This window comes from Paroedura picta, chromosome 10, assembly GCF_049243985.1.
Source record: "Paroedura picta isolate Pp20150507F chromosome 10, Ppicta_v3.0, whole genome shotgun sequence".
Classification (NCBI taxonomy): Eukaryota; Metazoa; Chordata; class Lepidosauria; order Squamata; family Gekkonidae; genus Paroedura; species Paroedura picta.
The window spans coordinates 2697452-2716973 of NC_135378.1; the positions used below are offsets into that span (position 1 = coordinate 2697452).

At 47.4% G+C, this 19522-nt stretch overlaps 1 protein-coding gene across 10 annotated transcripts in view; it reads right to left on the reverse strand.

Moving 5' to 3' along the window:
• RGS12 (regulator of G protein signaling 12) overlaps positions 1-19522 on the reverse strand; it is a 219745-nt gene that overhangs the window by 104550 nt on the left and 95673 nt on the right. For all 10 annotated transcript variants that reach the window (XR_013225222.1, XR_013225223.1, XM_077302462.1 and 7 more), the window contains one exon: positions 13295-13316. Coding sequence is in view for 7 of the 10 variants with exons in the window: in XM_077302462.1 (XP_077158577.1) it covers positions 13295-13316 (22 nt within the window). In the remaining 3 variants the exon portion in view is untranslated. The remainder of the gene's footprint in view (positions 1-13294; positions 13317-19522) is intronic.

Consider the following 19522-nt stretch of genomic DNA (forward strand, 5'->3'; position numbering starts at 1 on the left):
TTTGGCTTCCAACATTCTGCAGGGCCTGCAAACTGGAGCTCTTTCACCAGGTCTATGGTTGAGGCCGGTGCGCTAAGGAAGATCTCTATGACCCCCCTTTAAGGATCTGTGTGGCAGCCCCAGGATTCATCTGCCCTTTGAGATTGTATCGTGGGGGAGGGGAACAGGATTGATTTAGTACAGAATTTGGTGTCTTTTTTCCTGCCATATCTTATCACATTTAATTCATTTTCCTGATTGTATTTTAAGTCTGGGGTTTTAAGGGAAGTTTTATTGGGGATTTTATATAGACTTTGGAACCTGCCACGAGCCATTCGAGAGTGGCATGTAAAAAAAAATTAAGAAATAAGTAAATGTTATTTTTAGAAAGAGTGGAGTCCAAGTGCATTATCACAATGAGTGGAAGAACTAGATTGATTTTTCCAGCTTCAACAGACTCATTCTCACTGGCTCAGTTTCCGCACTGTCAGCCTTTCCCACTCACCTTTCTCTCAACAAAGATTTTTGCGAGTTCTTTAAAAAAAACCACACAGACCAGTAATTGCTATTACACAACAGCACTACAAAAATGTATTGGCACATCTACTATGTTATATGTTAGTTCCTCTGAATTTTTGGTTTCCATTTATTTTAAATACTGTCTCCAACCTGTTTCTTTTTAGAGTTATATGGAGGAAGATGTAGATTTTGTACTAATTGTCTAGAAAGAAATGGGGAGGGGAAGCTGCAGAGAAACAATTTTTATGTCAGTATTGTTCCATTGGTTCTGGTCTCTCCCTCTGGGGCAAGAGAAAACAACTCTGCTCTATCCTCTATGTGGCAGCCTTTAAAATACTTGAAGATGGCTATCAGATCCCCTTGGGTGGCCAAAACCGAACACAGTACTCCAAGTGAGGCCGAACCAGAGCAGAATAAAGTGGTACCATCACCTCCCGTGATCTGGACACGATACTCAGTTTGATACAGACCAAAATCCCATTTGCCTTTTTAGCCACCGAGTCACACTGCTAACTCATGTTCAATGTATGGTCTACTAAGACTCCTAGATCCTTTTCGCACATGATACTGCCAAGACAAGTCTCCCCCATCTTATAGAATCATAGAATCATAGAGTTGGAAGGGGCCATAGAGGCCATCTAGTCCAACCCCCTGCTCAACGCAGGATCAGTCCAAAGCATCCTAAAGCATCCAAGAAAAGTGTGTATCCAACCTTTGCTTGAAGACTGCCAGTGAGGGGGAGCTCCTTAGGCAGCCTATTCCACTGCTGAACTACTCTGACTGTGAAACATTTTTTCCTGATATCTAGCCTATATTGTTGTACTTGTACTTTAAACCCATTACTGCACGTCCTTTCCTCTGCAGCCAACAGAAACAGCATCCTGCCCTCCTCCAAGTGACAACCTTTCAAATACTTAAAGAGGGCTATCCTGTCCCCTCTCAACCTCCTTTTCTCCAGGCTGAACATTCCCAAGTCCCTCAACCTATCTTCATAGGGCTTGGTCCCTTGGCCCCAGATCATCCTCGTCGCTCTCCTCTGTACAATGGGACTATGATATCTTGTGATTTTGATGTGATGCCCCTGTTGATACAGCCCAAAATAGCATTTGCCTTTTTTACCGCTGCATCACACTGCCTGCTCATGTTTAGTTTACAATCCACAAGTACCCCAAGGTCTCGTTCACACACAGTGTTACCTAGAAGCATATCCCCCATCCAGTAGGCATGCTTTTCATTTTTCTGACTCAGATGCAGAACTTTACACTTATCTTTATTAAATTGCATCTTGTTCTCATTTGCCCATTTTTCCATTGTGTTCAGATCTCGTTGAACTCTGTCTCTATCTTCCGGAGTATTTGCCAGTCCTCCCAATTTGGTGTCATCTGCAAACTTGATGAGTAGTCCCTCCACCCCCTCATCTAGATCATTAATAAATATGTTAAAAAGTACCAGGCCGAGCACCGAGCCCTGAGGTACCCCGCTACTCACCTCCCTCCAGTCTGATGAAACACCATTGACAACAACTCTTTGAGTGCGGTTCTCTGTCCCAACAGTTCCTTTATCAGGGGCAGGGGGTACGCATTTGAAGTAGACACTACATTCAAACCCCGATAATCTGTTCACAGCCACAAGGACCGAGGCGGGCTGGCACTGCTGATATTACTAGATCTCTCAGCAACGTTCAAAACAGTTGATCATGAGCTTCTAGCTCGCTGCCTCATTGATGCCGGAATACGAGGGACAGACCTCTAATGGCTGATCTCCTTCCTCCGGGATCGTGGACAGAGGGTTGCAATAGGAGAGAGAACATCAGACCACCGACAACTTACTTGTGGAGTCCTACAGGGAGTGGTCCTCTCTCGTATTCTATTCAACATTTTCATGCGCCCTCTCGCACAACTGGTACGGACGTTTGGGCTGGGTTGCCATCAGTATGCGGATGACACCCAGCTCTTCCTCCTGATGGATGGCCGCCCTCACTCTCCCCCAGAAAATTAGCCAGCTGCCTGGAAGCAGTGACGAGATGGCTCAAGCAGAGTCGCCTGAAGCTCAATCCTGTGGCTGGGTAAGAAGGGCCCATGTGAGGAAGGACGCCTGCCCACCCTGGATGGCTCACTCCCCCAGGAACCTGGGTGTGATCCTGGATGCTTCCCTCACAATGGAAGCCCAGATCACGAAGGTAGCACAGCTGGCATTCTTCCATCTCCGTCAAGCCAAGCTACTAGCGCCCTACTTTACCCCAGAACACCTAGCCACAGTGATCCATGCAACGGTCACCTCCAGGCTGGATTTCTGGAGGCTGGAGGTCCTTTCCAACTCTATGATTCTAAGATTCTATTATTCTCCAGCACTATGGACTGGTCCAAGTCTTCTCCCTCTTGCATGTGACTGCTTCTTTGACTGTGAACTGGGAGATCTACGCATAAAACCATGCTCTTTGACCCACACCAAGGAGAGGACATTGTAAGGTAGTCTTTAGTCGTTGTAGTCATTGTAAAGTAAGTCATTGGTTTATGATCTCAGCAAAAGACAGGGTAACTCTGGCCATCTGAGTAAGCAACAAAAATTTCCTGGTCAACTTCTCTGCTTACCTGAAGAAAGGTAGCCTTGAGCCCCCTCCATTCAGTAAACTAAAAACTACGAGCCTAGTCAGGCTGCTGAGATTCCACCGAAGCACAGAAAAGCCACAACCAGCATCTCCCCAAGAAACATGCTAACACCTAAGGACTTTTGGACTGACAAATCCATTCAGGGCACAAAGTAAGTAACAACTGAAGTAACAACTGTGCATTGAATGAATCTTAGTTGTTCTTAAAGATGCCATTGGACTCAAATTTTGTTGTGCTACTTGAGACCAACAAGGCTATCCATTGGAAAATGTACAATAAAATCAAAGTCCAGTAGCACCTTTAAGACCAACAAAGATTTATTCAAGGTATTAGCTTTTGAGTGCTGTAGTCTTTGTTGGTCTTAAAGGTGGTACTGGACTCTGATTTTATTGTGCTACTTCAGACCAACACAGCTACCCATTTGAATCACTGGAAAATGTATGTGTTTTTTAAAAAGAGGTTTACACAGCTCCAAACTATGCTAGGTATTTTAAAAGGATATCAGCACCAGCATCAGAATTTCCCCCCCTGGTTTTTAAACCTTTAAGAACCAGGAAAAGTAATTAGATAGAAAGGAGACGACAGCTAGTCCATTATGCCTGTATTCAGTTCCAGATGAGAACTCACCCATAAGTATTTTATTTTGTATTTCAATTTGCAACCAAGTAGGATAAAATGTAATTAACAAAAAAAAAAAGAGGGGACTGATCATTTCGAATCGAGCTTCAGGCCTAGCCAAACGGTGGAGACGACTTGAGTCTCACAGAAAATCTAAAGAGGAAGCTGGACCTAGGAGGGTCAGTGCTGCTTATTCTATTAGATCTTAAAGCAGCATTGAACACTGTAGACCAGTGGTCCCCAACCTTTTTATCACCGGGGACTGGTCAATGCTTGACAATTTTACTGAGGCCCGGAGGGGGGGGGGAGTCTTTTGCCGAGGGATGTCGCCGCCTGAGCCCCTCCTCCACTTGCTTTCCCGCCAGTGCCCCTGACTTCCCGCTGCCCCCTGGGGGGTGCTGCCAGCAGCAGCTGCACAGTGCCACGCTGAGGGGGAGCCCCAGCCATGGCAACCACTGGAGAGCACCAAAGGTGAGCTGGTGGCAGAGTGCCAGGGGAGCCCCCGAAGCAGCAGCCGGGGAGGAGGACAAAGAGTAGCCGAGGCCCGGTACCGACTGATCTACGAACCGGGAGTGGTCGTAGTACTGGGGGTTGGGGACCACTGCTGTAGACCATGGGCTATTCGTCCAATGCTTAGTTGACAGAGGGATACAATGCACAGCCCTAAAATAGCTACAATTCTTTCTCCAGTGTCACAAACAGAGGGTGGAAATAGGGAAGAGTACCTCCAAGCAATATGCCCTGACTTGCAAAATCTCTGATGTTGTTCAACATCAACATGTACCCCTAAGGTTTTGGGCTGGGACACTATCAATATGCTGATGACACCCAGTTATATCTGCTGATGGACAGCCATCTCTTTTCAAACAGAGGCTAGATAGCCGTCTGACAGACACGCTGATTCTGTGAAGGCGGAGGGGTAGCAGGTTACAGTAGGGTTGGATCACTTCTAGTCTGGATTCCAGCCTTGCCATGGGGTGGAAAATCATAGAATCATAGAATCATAGAGTTGGAAGGGGCCATAGAGGGCATCTAGTCCAAACCCCTGCTCAACGCAGGATCAGCCCAAAGCATCCTAAAGCATCCAAAGAAAAGTGTGTATCCAGCCTTTGCTTGAAGACTGCCAGTGAGGGGGAGTTCACCACCTCCTTAGGCAGCCTATTCCACTGCTGAACTACTCTGACTGTGAAAAACGTCCACCCCCTCATCTAGATCATCGTTCTCCTTCCTTACACTCCCCATGTTGATCGTCTCCTTCCCCTTGTGGCTTCAGTTTAAAGCTCTCCTGATGAATCTCCCCAGGTTCCTGCCAAACACATTCTTCCCCAGCTTCGATAAGTGCAGTCCATCAGGTGCTAGTAGGCCTTCCTCAAGAAAGCCTATCCCATTGTCCCAGAAACCAAATCTCTCCTGCCGGCACCAACTACGTAGCCACTGATTCATCTCCATTATCTTCCTCTCCCGACGCATTCCTCTTCCCTTGACAGGCAAGATTGAAGAGAATACCACTTGTGCCCCCATTTGCTTGAGCTTCCTCCCCAGATCTTGATAGTCTTTTTTAATAGGAGTGATGGTATTCAGGGACATGTCATTCGTTCCCACATGGACCATCACAAATGGGTAGCGATCCGTAGATTTCTCAACACCATTTCCTTCTATCCCCATGGCCTCTTCTCTTTGTCTTAGACTTTGTTTTGGGACCTCTTCCCTCGTTGACCCTTGCATCTCCTCTGCAAGGGCCTGAAATCTATTCTGGAGTTCCAAAGGCCCCAAGAACTGTCTCGCTCTACGCCGTTGAGTCTTTTTCCGAACTGTCTGCACAGGCTCCGTAGTGAGGTCAATCTCCTTATCCTCTTCAGCACTGGTTGTATCCTCTTTATTCTGAGTTGCACGGCTCTGTCTATGAACTCCTCCCCTTTCTTACTTTGGGTCAGAGTAATAATCCCCTAATTCTTTCCTCCAAAAGTCTTACCACCTTACATTTGGGGCAGATATAGTCCATCTTGTTTTCTGGGAGGAAGGCAATCATGTCACACTCACTGCAAATGATGGGATGAGTGTCCTGGAGGTCCATTGTAATTTCTAGGCAGTGGAAGTACTAGGGAAATATAATCTACTGATTCTAATTGCTCGGCCAAGAACCCCAGGCTAAGAGCCACAGGACAAGAGCCCTTTGTCTCTCTGGTGAGGAGCAGCCCTTTTTAATCCTCCCAACAATTACCCAGCAATCACCTCACCCAGGCAGCACAATAGCCTCACCTGGTCAGCAGCAACTCTCCCCAGTAGCTCTCTCCACGTGCTCTCAGTTGTCTGAGCTCTGCCTCTGGCGAGGAGCAGCCCTTTTTAATCCTCCCAACAATTACCCAGCAATCACCTCACCCAGGCAGCACAATAGCCTGACCTGGTCAGCAGCAACTCTCCCCAGTAGCTCTCTCCAGGTGCTCTCAGTTGTCTGAGCTCTGCCTCTGGCGAGGAGCAGCCCTTTTTAAGCCTCCCAACAATTACCCAGCAATCACCTCACCCAGTCAGCACAATAGCCTCACCTGGTCAGCAGCAACTCTCCCCAGTAGCTCTCTCCAGGTGCTCTCAGTTGTCTGAGCTCTGCCTCTGGCGAGGAGCAGCCCTTTTTAATCCTCCCAGCAATCACCCAGTAATCACCTCACCCAGTCAGCACAATAGCTTCACCTGGTCTCTCCACGTGCTCTCAGTTGTCTGAGATCACCCTGCGTGTCACCCTGTCTGAGGTCACCCTGCAGGTCACCCTGACAGATGTCGTACGGAGACTACTGAACAGAGGTAGATCTCATGGTAGCATTTGCCATAGTCAACCATGAGGTTTTAGCTCACCACCTCACCAATGCAGGAATAGGGGGAAGAGCCTTCCAATGGCTGGTCTCCTTTCTCCAGAGTTGTAGACAAAGGGTAGCTGTTTGGGAGAAACATTCACACCAAGTTCACCTCCACTCTGGAATGCCTCGAGGTGAGATACTCTCAACAATTCATGCAGATGTAAAATCCATATCTTCTTCTTCTCTTTCCCAGCTGGTTCAGAGGTTCAGGCTTGGGTTCCACCAATATGCAGATGAAACCCAGCTATACTTCCTGATGGATGGCTGCCCGGATACACTCCCAAAGAACTTTGCCAGATGCCTGGAAACAGTGATGGGATGCCTCAAGCACAGCCGTCTGAAACAAGACAGAGCTCCTATGGCTGGGTAGTAAAGGTCCAAATGAGGAAGCGAATCTGCCCTGTCTGGACAGGGTTCAACTGTTGGTTGCTACCTAAGCCAGAAAATTGGGTGTGATCTTTGATGCCTGCTTATCTAGGGAGGTGGAAATCTCAAGAGTAGCATGGCTGGGGACATGTGGCAAGATGGCGGTGCAGTAGGATCACTGGCTAATTAACTACGAATGTCAGGATAGGGGATTCTACGCAAGAAATCCACACACCTACTTTGATAGTCCCCTTGGGGGCATTGAAGTCTAGTAAACCAATCTGTGGAGGCTACAATGGCCTCAGATCTTTTTCAGTCTCCCGGCAGCTAAGCCAAGGCAGAGGGCTGGGGCACCCGGGACGCAGGTGAAGCTTCTTGGCTGTCAGAATCTCCTGATTATTACCATGATTTATGCTTGACCGGAGTGACTCCATCTTGTATCTGGGTGCCAGTATATTCTTGACCATGTAACCCTGAGATGCCTGTGTAGTGATTTAGTAACTGTAACATTTCTGCCAGACTGTATTATCTCTGTGAGTAGACTATGTGAAGGTCTCGAGGTTGAAGACGGACCTGTTATCATCCTTGGCTCTCCACCCGGACTGGCACCTGCAGGAGGGGGCTTCGAGCCTCTGGGAACTCAGCTGTGTTTGGGCAGGAGAATTTGTGTAAAAAGGGGATGCATTTCAACTATCAATTAGATTTGACTTGGAGACGTCTAGGATCCTGAACTGCTATGCAATAAAGCTTTCTTTTAGAACTCTTGTTGCTACTGTCAGTTCCTGACAGTAAGTCAAATCTCATCACCTACCCCCTTGTGCCGAGATGTCGGACCATGAGGAAGAACCCAACAATGGAACTCAACCGAAGGAAGAGCCGGTGCAGCCCAAACCAGATGGTGATGGAGGTGATGGAATGCCAACGCGGCCAAATTCAGCTATTTACTGGGGTGCCCGTCCAAAGTTCGCCTACCCAATCACCGCACTCACGGGGGTGGCTAGAGCTTTGGACAGCCAGGAGATGGATTACTACTTGGAGAAACATGTCACCCATCAACAACGGTGTTCCAAGAATGATGATCCCGTGGACATTGACTGCACACAGCAGCAGTGCCGGGGAATCCCAGACCAAGAGACGGCCAATTTCTTGGAGAACCTGGAACTTTTGACTGGATGGATTAGATGGGCGATTGGCTGGCTACGATGACCGCAGCTTCCGACCCCGAGATCCGGAGAGGAGCCCGTGGAGATGGGGCATCCAGTACTGCACCATGAAGGCCTGGATCAGCCAGTACTAGGGCCCTGGGAACATGTTGTGCTGGTGGAGGATCCAACAGCACCGCCAGTCCCGGAACAACCAGTGCCAAACCAGCCGCCTCAGGACCAGCTTGCTCCCAACCAGCCCCCAGTGCCCCGTGGAGATACGGCTGCTCCGGCACAGGCACTGGAGGGAGCCAGACAGCACCATTTTGAAACTGTTTTTCGGGCGACCCTGAAGAGTTCCATGCCTTCCGGATGCAGCTCCAAGTCCTCATAGAATTCCTTTTGTGATGGGGAGGCAAGGAAGCTTGTAGCCACACGCGGATGTTGGATTTTCGTAGGGCAAACTCAGAGACATGATGAGTGTCATACCATGGACGAGAATGCTGGAAGGGAAGGGAGCGTGTGAAGGGTGGGTGCTACTCAAACAAGAGCTATTGCATGTTCAATCCATGAATATCCCAGAAAGACGAAAACACTGCAGGAGCTCTAAGAAGCCTATTTGGATGAACAGAGAACTTCAAGAGGAACTAAGAAAGAAAAGGGAGATGTTAAGGAAATGGAGGGAAGGACAGAGCTCTAAAGAAGAGTACCTACAGGTTACTAGGCACTGTAGATCAATCATCAGAAAGGCCAAAGCTGAGAGTGAGCTAAGACTGGCCAGGGAAGTCCACTGTAACAAGAAAAGATTTTTCAGTTATGTGAGGCGCAAACGTAAAAGTAAATAGGCCCACTGTTGGGTGCGGATGGACAAACTCTAACGGAGGATGCAGAGAAAGCAGAAAGGCTCAACACCTATTTTACATCTGTTTTTCCCCACAGGTTTAGGCACATCTAGAGATAGCAGTAGCCAAGAGATAGTGTCTGGGTGGCAAGTTGACATGGATAGAGAGGTTGTCGAGAGGCATTTAGCTACACTGGATGAGTTCAAATCCCCAGGGCCAGATGAAATGCACCCGAGAGTGCTCAAAGAACTTTCCAGAGACAACCCTTGTCCATCATCTTCGGGACCGCTTTAAGGACTGGAGATGTCCCGGAGGACTGGAAGAGAGCAAACGTTATTCCGATCGTCAAAAAAGGGAGGAAGGATGACCCGGGAAACTACAGACCAGTGAGTCTGACCTCTCTTGTGGGTAAGATAATGGAGCAGATATTAAAGGGAGCGATCTGCAAACATCTGGAGGACAATTTGGTGATCCAAGGAAGTCAGCATGGATTTGTCTCCAACAGGTCCTGTCAGACCAATCTGGTTTCCTTTTTTGACCAAGTATCACTTTAGCTGGATCGTGGAAATTGGGTTGATGTCGTTTACTTGGGTTTTAGTAAAGCTTTTGATAAGGTTCCCCATGATGTTCTGATGGATAAATTGAAGGACTGCAATCTGGATTTTCAGATAGTTAGGTGGATAGGGAATTGGTTAGAGAACCGCACTCAAAGAGTTGTTGTCAATGGTGTTTCATCAGACTGGAGGGAGGTGAGTAGCGGGGTACCTCAGGGCTCGGGGCTCGGTCCGATACTTTTTAACATATTTATTAATGATCTAGACTAGATGAGGGGGTGGAGGGACTACTCATCAAGTTTGCAGATGACACCAAATTGGGAGGACTGGCAAATACTCTGGAAGATAGAGACAGAGTTCAACGAGATCTGAACACAATGGAACAATGGGCAAATGAGAACAAGATGCAATTTAATAAAGATAAGTATAAAGTTCAGCATCTGGGTCAGAAAAATGAAAAGCATGCCTACTGGATGGGGGATACGCTTCTAGGAAACACTGTGTGTGAACGAGACCTTGGGATACTTGTGGATTGTAAGCTAAACATGAGCAGGCAGTGTGATGCAGCGGTAAAAAAGGCCAATGCCATTTTGGGCTGTATCAACAGGGGCATCACATCAAAATCACAAGATATCATAGTCCCATTGTACAGAGGAGAGCGACGAGGATGATCTGGGGCCAAGGGACCAAGCCCTATGAAGATAGGTTGAGGGACTTGGGAATGTTCAGCCTGTTCATATATGCTACAATGTTCAGCCTGGAGAAAAGGAGGTTGAGAGGGGACATGATAGCCCTCTTTAAGTATTTGAAAGGTTGTCACTTGGAGGAGGGCAGGATGCTGTTTCTGTTGGCTGCAGAGGATAGGACACGCAGTAATGGGTTTAAACTTCAAGTACAACAATATAGGCTAGATATCAGGAAAAAAATTTTCACAGTCAGAGTAGTTCAGCAGTGGAACAGGCTGCCTAAGGAGGTGGTGAGCTCCCCCTCACTGGAAGTCTTCTGGCCCCTGCATGTCTGGGGCCGGCGGTGGACCCACCAGAGGTGTAGGAGGGCAGGCTGGAGATGGCGGGCGGCGTGCTCGGTGGCGTGAGAGAGCGGAGGAGGTCGTTTTTGATGGGTGTGGGGCCGCCGCCGTTGCTGGCCCCTTTCAACTCTATGATTTTATGATGCAAAATGGGTGTGGTTTGCAGGTGAGTGCATGGACGGAGAGGCGGCCAAGTAGTTCATCAGCCTTTACAAGTATGTGGTTCCTGAAGTCAGAAACAAGAATGGGTGGATGCGGGGAACGTTCGAGCCCCATGGTTGGTGAAGGAGTTCCATCAGAAGTTTCCCCAGTGTCCAGGGCTGGGGGTGGGAGATTAATTTGGGAAGAGGTTTTTTTCTGGAAGGGCGGAATGTCAGAATCTCCCAATTACTGCCATGATTTATGCTTGACCGGAGTGACTCCCTCTTGTATCTGTGTGCCAGTATATTCTTGACCATGTAACCCAGAGATGCCTGTGTAGTGATTTAGTAACTGCTACATTTCTGTCAGACTGTATTATCTCTGCGAGTAGACTCTGTGAAGGTCTCAAGGTTGAAGACGGGCCTGTTATCATCCTTGGCCCACCGCCCGGACTGGCACCTGCAGGACGGGGCTTCGATCTTCTGGGAACTCGGCTGAGCTTGGGCAGGAGAATTTGTGTAAAAAGGGGATGCATTTCAACTATCGATTAGATTCGACTTTGAGACGTCTAGGATCCTGAACTGCTATGCAATAAAGCTTTCTTTTATTCAGAAGTCTTGTTGCTCAACTGACATTGGCAGATGAAGCGTCAGCGGTTGGGGCTGCCACTGTGGGCCAGTGCCACAGCCGGTTTATGAGGTTCGGCCAGTCCAGAGCAAGCTCGGTGAGCATGATCGAAACGCCATGGCTGAGGAGTCTTCTTCTGGCCGGGTATCTTCTTCCCTGGTCAGCACACACACAATTCCTAATGGGCACACCAACATGGGTGCCCTTTGGAAACAGTACAAACAAAGGGAGAATGCCTGTGCCCTAAGGGTAGCCTCTCTCCCCAATACCCTGGGGCAATGATAGCATGCTGATACTTGCCAGCCACCCCCAGAGTCCAGTCCTAAAACTAATTCTTTGGCCAAGGAGAAAGAAGCACCAAGGACTGCACGGAGGAGTAGCATCCTGCCACCTCCTCTCTGAGCAGTGTAAGAGAGACCTATCGGGAGATCCAACTCACACTGTTGGAGGTGAAGACGGGAGGTAGATCCACTCACCCCATGGGGATTGCCATCCTAAAGTGGGGGTTTGACTCAAGAAATGGAAGGGTCATCCACCCACCCTCAGCTCAGTCCAACCATGTCCCTTGCTATAGCTGGAGCACCCCTTCACTTTGCACGCTTCCTGCTCCAGGTGCCGACAATACGGGTGGACGTGTAATGAGCCTTCATGCTTGCTTTGATGTCCTAAGAAAGGCTTCTGCTGTGCCCTTCCATAGACATATTGGTCGAACGGGGGACACAGATCCAAAATTGAGTTCCGACGAAATGTCAGGTTTTTTCAGTTACCCAGAAAACACAGCCTTTGATTCAGCACAAAAGTTTATTCTAAAGCAAGAAAGTGAACTCGACATATACTTTGTCGGAACTGGGATTCAGAGTATTGTACACAACATATAATCCTCTCATTCCCACTCCCACCCATGAGAACCCAAGTAACATGGGAGCTTCAAAGAAAAACAAAGCTGGGATATGGCAGGAATCCCAAGGACGCAGTCCGGAGCCAGGGAACATGGATGCAGGTGGGAGGTGCAAATGGGAAAAGGAAAGGAAGGAAGGAAAGAAAGAAGGGAGCAATAACTTTTCTGGAGTTCATCTACACATCTAACAGCCATAAACCAAATAGCATAGGAATATGGATGGAAAAGAACAGACATTCCAAATAGTTTGTGACAGTGTCCAGACTCGGGAATCTCCAGGCAAGAACTGGAGATTTCAAAGCTCTTACAGTCTAGTGCATCAATGAATCCCAACAAGATTCACAACACAAAATCAGTTCTCCACAGGAAAGCATGTCAGTTACGCTTCAAAGACCAGTAGAGGTAACTATATGCAGAATAAGGTGGGGGTGGGGTGGAAAGATGCACATTGGGAACACAACAATTTGACAGAACCAAATTGGTTCAGACAGTTACAAGCTCATTTATCTACAGTGGAAAGAAGGGGAAAGGCAATGACTTATCAAAAGCCACACATGGAATTCATGGTTGAGACCAGAGATTTCCTGATTCATAGCTCATTCTCTTAATCTCCATAATACATCTGTTCGCCAGATGACTAAATTCCCTGGCCCAAACAACATGCCTTACTGAGCAATTTCTTCAAACACCATTTGCACAAACAGTGTCACCAGCAAAGGCTGGTATCAACCTGGCACAGTCTTTTACACCAGACAACTACCCATGGTGACCATTCTGAGCCCCTACCCTCATAGCTCATTTGCCCTAAAAAATGAGGGTCATGGAAGCCATAGATATAGAAGCTGTAGGCCACTACAGCAGATTTCCACTGGTATTGTCACTCATCATCAAATGTTCATGATTATGCTACACCAAGGATGTGAAATCCTAACTCATCTACAGTCACAGAATCATGACAATGTCTCCTTGAATGCCAGTTCTCAGCACTTAAAATCCCTTGAATCCTAAAAGATTACCAAATAAACAAACATTGCCACTTGTCATCCATTGCCACATCAGCTAATTAAAGAACTTCAGTTATTTTTCACACATTAATACAGTCCTCCAGAAAGCTTGAACTTACCTCCATCAGACACAGCTGCAGACTGCAAAGAGAAAAAGAGAGAAACATGAGTTAAAGATATGCCCCTATAAATACAGAGTATTTTATTATTTATTTATTACATTTATATACTGCCCTCCCCTGAGGCTCAGGGAGGTCTACATTGAACTGGAATAAAAACAGTACAGATAACATGATAAATTAAACAGTAGTGAAAGAATCATAACAGGAGAACAGTAACAACATGGAACAAACATAGTGAGAAGATCCAATTTTAACTGTAACACACTGGCCCCGTAGGAAGGACATATCGGTGGTAGTTCTCATGGGGGGGGGGGGGCTCAGGAGCCAATGGGTGATTGAATTCAGGTCATCATCAACCAAAAGCCTGTTGGATGAGCTCACTTTTGCAGGCCCTACGGAACTGTTTAAGCTCCACTAGGGCTCTGATCTCCTCCGGGAGCTCGTTCCACCATGCAGGGGCCAGGATGGAGAAAGTTCTTGCCCTGGTTGAGGTCAAGAGAGCTTCCCGGGGGCCAGTGATCACTAGGCAGTTGGTAGTAGCAGAGCGTAAGGCTCTCTGAGGAGTGTAGACAGAGATGTAATCCCTTAGGTACACTGGGCCAAGACCGCAGATGGCCTTAAAGGTGATTACAGGAATACCTGGCGAACAGGAGCAAATGGTTAGTGTTCACAATGCAGCACAAAACCATCATCTATAAATGACAGAGTCAGAAGTACAGGAGGCAATTTTTATATCCTTTGACATATATTTCTCATTTAATACAACCACTACTAGACTACATCCAATTCAAATGAACATAAAAAAAATTCTGGTTGCATCCAGTATAGGACAGAGGTTAAAATCTCAGATTAGGATCTGGTTCAAATCCAGACTCTGCCATGGAACTTTGCTGGGAGAGCTTGGCCAGTCAAACATACTCAGTGTTTTCTGTTTGATCTTTATCAAGCAGCTGGGCAGGGAGAAGGAGAAAGTGCCAGTTAATGAGCTACTGCTGACCTTTTCTTTCTTACAGTTTGTGAGGGTATATAGGTAGCAGATGAAGGAGGAGAGTGCCAAAGTTGGCTTGAAACTCAACATCAAGAAAACAGTAGTGAAAGAATCATAACATCCGGCCCTCTCAATTCCTGGCAAATAGAAGGGGAAGAAATGGAGATAGTGACAGATTTTATTTTCCTGGGCTCCAAGATCACTGCAGATGGGGACTGCAGCAAAGAAATTAAAAGACGCTTGCTCCTGGGGAGGAAAGCTATGGCAAATCTAGACAGCATCCTAAAAAGCAGAGACATCACCCTGCCAACAAAAGTGCGTTTAGTCAAGGCTATGGTCTTCCCAGTTGCAATGTATGGCTGCGAAAGTTGGACCATAAGGAAGGCCGAGCGTCAAAGAATTGAGGCTTTTGAACTCTGGTGCTGGAGAAGACTCTTGCGAGTCCCTTGGACTGCAAGGCGAACAAACCAGTCAGTCCTAGAGGAGATCAGCCCTGACTGCTCTTTAGAAGGCCAGATCCTGAAGATGAAACTCAAATATTTTGGCCACCTCATGAGAAGGAAGGACTCCCTGGAGAAGAGCCTAATGCTGGGAGAGATCGAGGGCAAAAGAAGAAGGGGACGACAGAGAATGAGGTGGATGGATGGAGTCACTGAAGCAGTAGGTGCAAACTTAAATGGACTCCGGGGAATGGTAGAGGACAGGAAGGCCTGGAGGATCATTGTCCATGGGGTCGCGATGGGTCGGACACGACTTCGCACGTAACAACAACATAGGTAGCAGAAGGGGCTGTTAAGAGTGTTGTTGTTGTTATGTCTGTTACTTGCCTGGGTGATAGAGGACTGCAGCTAATTGCATTAGCTCAGTGGTCCCCAACCCCAGGTCCGTGGTTCAGTCAGTACCAGGCCACGGCTCCTCCTCATCCTCCTCCCCGGCTGTTGCCTCGGGGGCTGCCCTGCCACTCTGCCGCTGGCTCACCTTCGGTCCTCTCCAGCGGCCGCCATGGCTGGGCCTTCCCCTCGGAATAGCACTGCGCAGCTGCTGCTGGTAGTGCCCCCCTGTGGGCGGTGGGAAGTCAGGGGCGCCAGCAGGAAAGCAAGTGGAGCATTGGATCAGGCGGCATCAGCAATGTCCCTCGGCAAAAATCTAACACCCCCCCCCCCGGACTCAGTAAAATTGTCAAGCGTTGACCAGTTCCCGGTGATAAAAAGGTTGGGGACCACTGCATTAGCTGATTTGCATTAGTTGGCAGTATAGTCTGGGGCTGACTGCTAACACCACCCACTGCTGGGTGGGCATTTGTGCTACAAAAGACTCTTGCTCATCAGAGGCACACACCAAACTACAAAAGCTAAAGGACACTTGGTTTGTAGACCAAGCTGGAAGGCTCTCTAAGGGTTCCAGAGTTTGCAGAAGAGATAGAATCATAGAATCATAGAGTTGGAAGGGGCCATACAGATCATCTAGTCCAACCCCCTGCTCAACGCAGGATCAGCCCAAAGCATCCTAGAATCATAGAATCATAGAGTTGGAAGGGGCCATACAGGCCATCTAGTCCAACCCCCTGCTCAGCGCAGGATTAGCCCTAAGCATCCTAAAGCATCCAAGAAAAGCGTGTATCCAGCCTTTGCTTGAAGACTTCCAGTGAGGGAGAGCTCACCACCTCCTTAGGCAGCCTATTCCACTGCTGAACTACTCTGACTGTGAAAAACTTTTTCCTGATATCTAGCCTATATCGTTGTACTTGAAGTTTAAACCCATTACTGCATGTCCTCTCCTCTACAGCCAACAGAAACAGCATCCTGCCCTCCTCCGACTGACAACCTTTCAAATACTTAAAGAGGGCTATCATGTCCCCTCTCAACCTCCTTTTCTCCAGGCTGAACATTCCCAAGTCCCTCAACCTATCTTCATAGGGCTTGGTCCCTTCGCCCCAGATCATCTTCGTCGCCCTCCTCTGTACCCTTTCAATTTTATCTACGTCTTTCTTGAAGTGAGGCCTCCAGAACTGCACACAGTACTCCAGGTGTGGTCTGACCAGTGCCGTATACAATGGGACTATGACATCTTGTGATTTTGATGTGATGCCCCTGTTGATACAGCCCAAAATGGTATTTGCCTTTTTTACTGCTGCATCACACTGCCTGCTCATGTTTAGTTTACAATCCACAAGTACCCCAAGGTCTCGTTCACACACAGTGTTACCTAGAAGCATATCACCCATCCAGTAGGCATGCTTTTCATTTTTCTGACCCAGATGCAGAACTTTACACTTATCTTTATTAAATTGCATCTTGTTCTCATTTGCCCATTTTTACATTGTGTTCAGATCTCGTTGAACTCTGTCTCTATCTTCTAGAGTATTTGCCAGTCCTCCCAATTTGGTGTCATCTGCAAACTTGATGAGTAGTCCCTCCACCCCCTCATCTAGATCATTAATAATTATGTTGAAAGGTACCGGGCCGAGCACCGAGCCCTGAGGTACCCCGCTACTCACCTCCCTGCAGTCTGATGAAATACCATTGACAACAACTCTTTGAGTGCGGTTCTCCTTCCCCTTGTGGCTTCAGTTTAAAACTCTCCTGATGAATCTCCCCAGGTTCCTGCCAAACACATTCTTCCCCAACTTCGATACAACTTCCTCAAGAAAGCCTATCCCATGGTCCCAGAAACCAAATCTCTCCTGTTGGCATCAATTACGCAGCCACTGATTCACCTCCATTATCTTCCTCTTCCGACGTATTCCTCTTCCCTTGACAGGCAAGATTGAAGACAATACCACTTGTGCCACAATACCACTTCCTTGAGCTTCCTCCCCAGATCTTCCTCGCCAGATCTGGTCCAGATGAAATGCACCCAAGAGTACTCAAAGACCTTTCCAGAGAACTTGCACAGCCCTTGTCCATCATCTTCGGAAACTCTTTAAGGACTGGAGATGTCCCGGAGGACTGGAAGAGAGCAAATGTTATTCCGATCTTCAAAAAAGGGAGGAAGGATGACCCGGGAAACTACAGACCAGTGATTCTGACCTCTGTTGTGGGGAAGATAATGGAGCAGATATTAAAGGGAGCGATCTGCAAACATCTGGAGGACAATTTGGTGATCCAAGGAAGTCAGCATGGATTTGTCTCCAACAGGTCCAGCCAGACCAACCTGGTTTCCTTTTTTGACCAAGTAACAGGTTTGCTGGATCGGGGAAATTCGGTTGATGTCATTTACTTGGATTTTAGTAAAGCTTTTGACAAGGTTCCCCATGATGTTCTGATGGATAAATTGAAGGACTGCAATCTGGATTTTCAGATAGTCAGGTGGATAGGGAATTGGTTAGAGAACCGCACTTAAAGAGTTGTTGTCAATGGTGTTTCATCAGACTGGAGAGAGGTGAGTAGCAGGGTACCTCAGGGCTCGGTGTTTGGCCCGGTACTTTTAAACATATTTATTAATGATCTAGATGACGGGGTGGTAGGACTACTCATCAAGTTTGCAGATGACACCAAATTGGGAGGACTGGCAAATACTCTGGAAGATAGAGACAGAGTTCAACGAGATCTGAACACAATGGAAAAATGGGCAAATCAACCGGATTTCCACGATCCAGCAAACTTGTTACTTGGTCAAAAAAGGAAACCAGGTTGGTCTGGCTGGACCTGTTGGAGACAAATCCATGCTGACTTCCTTGGATCACCAAATTGTCCTCCAAATGTTTGCAGTTCGCTCCCTTTAATATCTGCTCCATTATCCTCCCCACAACAGAGGTCAGACTCACTGATCTATAGTTTCCCAGGTCCTCCTTCCTCCCTTTCTTGAACATCGCAACAACGTTTGCTCTCTTCCAGTCCTCCGGGACATCTGCAGTCCTTAAAGAGGTCCCGAAGATGATGGACAAGGGTTCTGCAAGTTCTCCGAAAAGTTCTTTGAGCACTCTCGGGTGCATTTCATCCGGCCCAGGGGACTTGAACTCATCCAGTGCAGCTAAATGCCTCTCAACAACCTCTCTGTCCATGTCAACCTGCCACCCAGACACTATCTCTTGGCTACTGCCATCTCTAGATGTGCCTAAACCCTTTGACCTGTGGGAAAAAAACAGATGTAAAATAGGTGCTGAGCCTTTCTGCTTTCTCTGCATCTTCCGTTAGAGTTTGTCCATCCGCACCCAACAGTGGGCCTATTGCCTCCTTTAGTTTACGTTTGCTCCTCACATAACTGAAAAATCTTTTCTTGTTACAGTGGACTTCCCTGGCCAGTCTTAGCTCACTCTCAACTTTGGCCTTTCTGATGATTGATCTACAGTGCCTAGTAACCTGTAGGTACTCTTCTTTAGAGCTCTGTCCTTCCCTCCATTTCCTGAACATTTTCCTTTTCTTTCTTAGTTCCTCTTGAAGTTCTCTGTTCATCCAAATAGGCTTCTTAGAGCTCCTGCAGTGTTTTCGTCTTTCTGGTATAGTCATTGATTGAGCATGCAATAGCTCTTGTTTGAGTAGGGGCCACCCTTCACATGCTCCCTTCCCTTCCAGCATTCTCGTCCATGGTATGACACTCATCATGTCTCTGAATTTATTAAAGTTTGCCCTACGAAAATCCAACATCTGCGTCTGGCTACAAGCTTCCTTGGCTCCTCATCTCAAAAGGAATTCTATGATGACATGGTCACTTCCCCCTAGGGTCCCCACCTCCTTCACCTCATCCACCAACTCTTGCCGTCACACAATGTAAGAAATAAAGCAACACTCACCAGTAGCTCCCGAACTGGTACTTTCTCATTCTCTCTGCCCAGCTGTTTGCTCTCCCTGCCCAGCTGTTATCAACTCATAGTTATCAACTCAGGAGACACAGCATTATCCAAGTTGACCAGATCCTCCATGGTTGGTGACTTCTCTAGAGTTTAAGTGTCTCTGAAACCTGCCTCATTAAGTCCCTGGACAATACACATTCCTACTGGATCACAGTCAGTTGGAAAATGAAGTGTAACAGCATTGAGTCCATTTCAAGTTCAATCAGGATTGATTGCTTTTCCAGACAGATGGAATGTCCTGTGCATTCTGATTTACGTTCCTGGACCATAATGCCTTTCCGATTTGGTGCGGTGTCTAATAGTTCCAACTCAGGTGATAGAGTGCATGTGATGGAATTCAGCATCCTTGAAACACACAAAGGGCCGTTGTTCTTGGAACTATATCGTCCTCCAGACAGAAATGCAGCAGGGCAGGGAGAGTTGCTGGCAAAGATGTTACAGGATA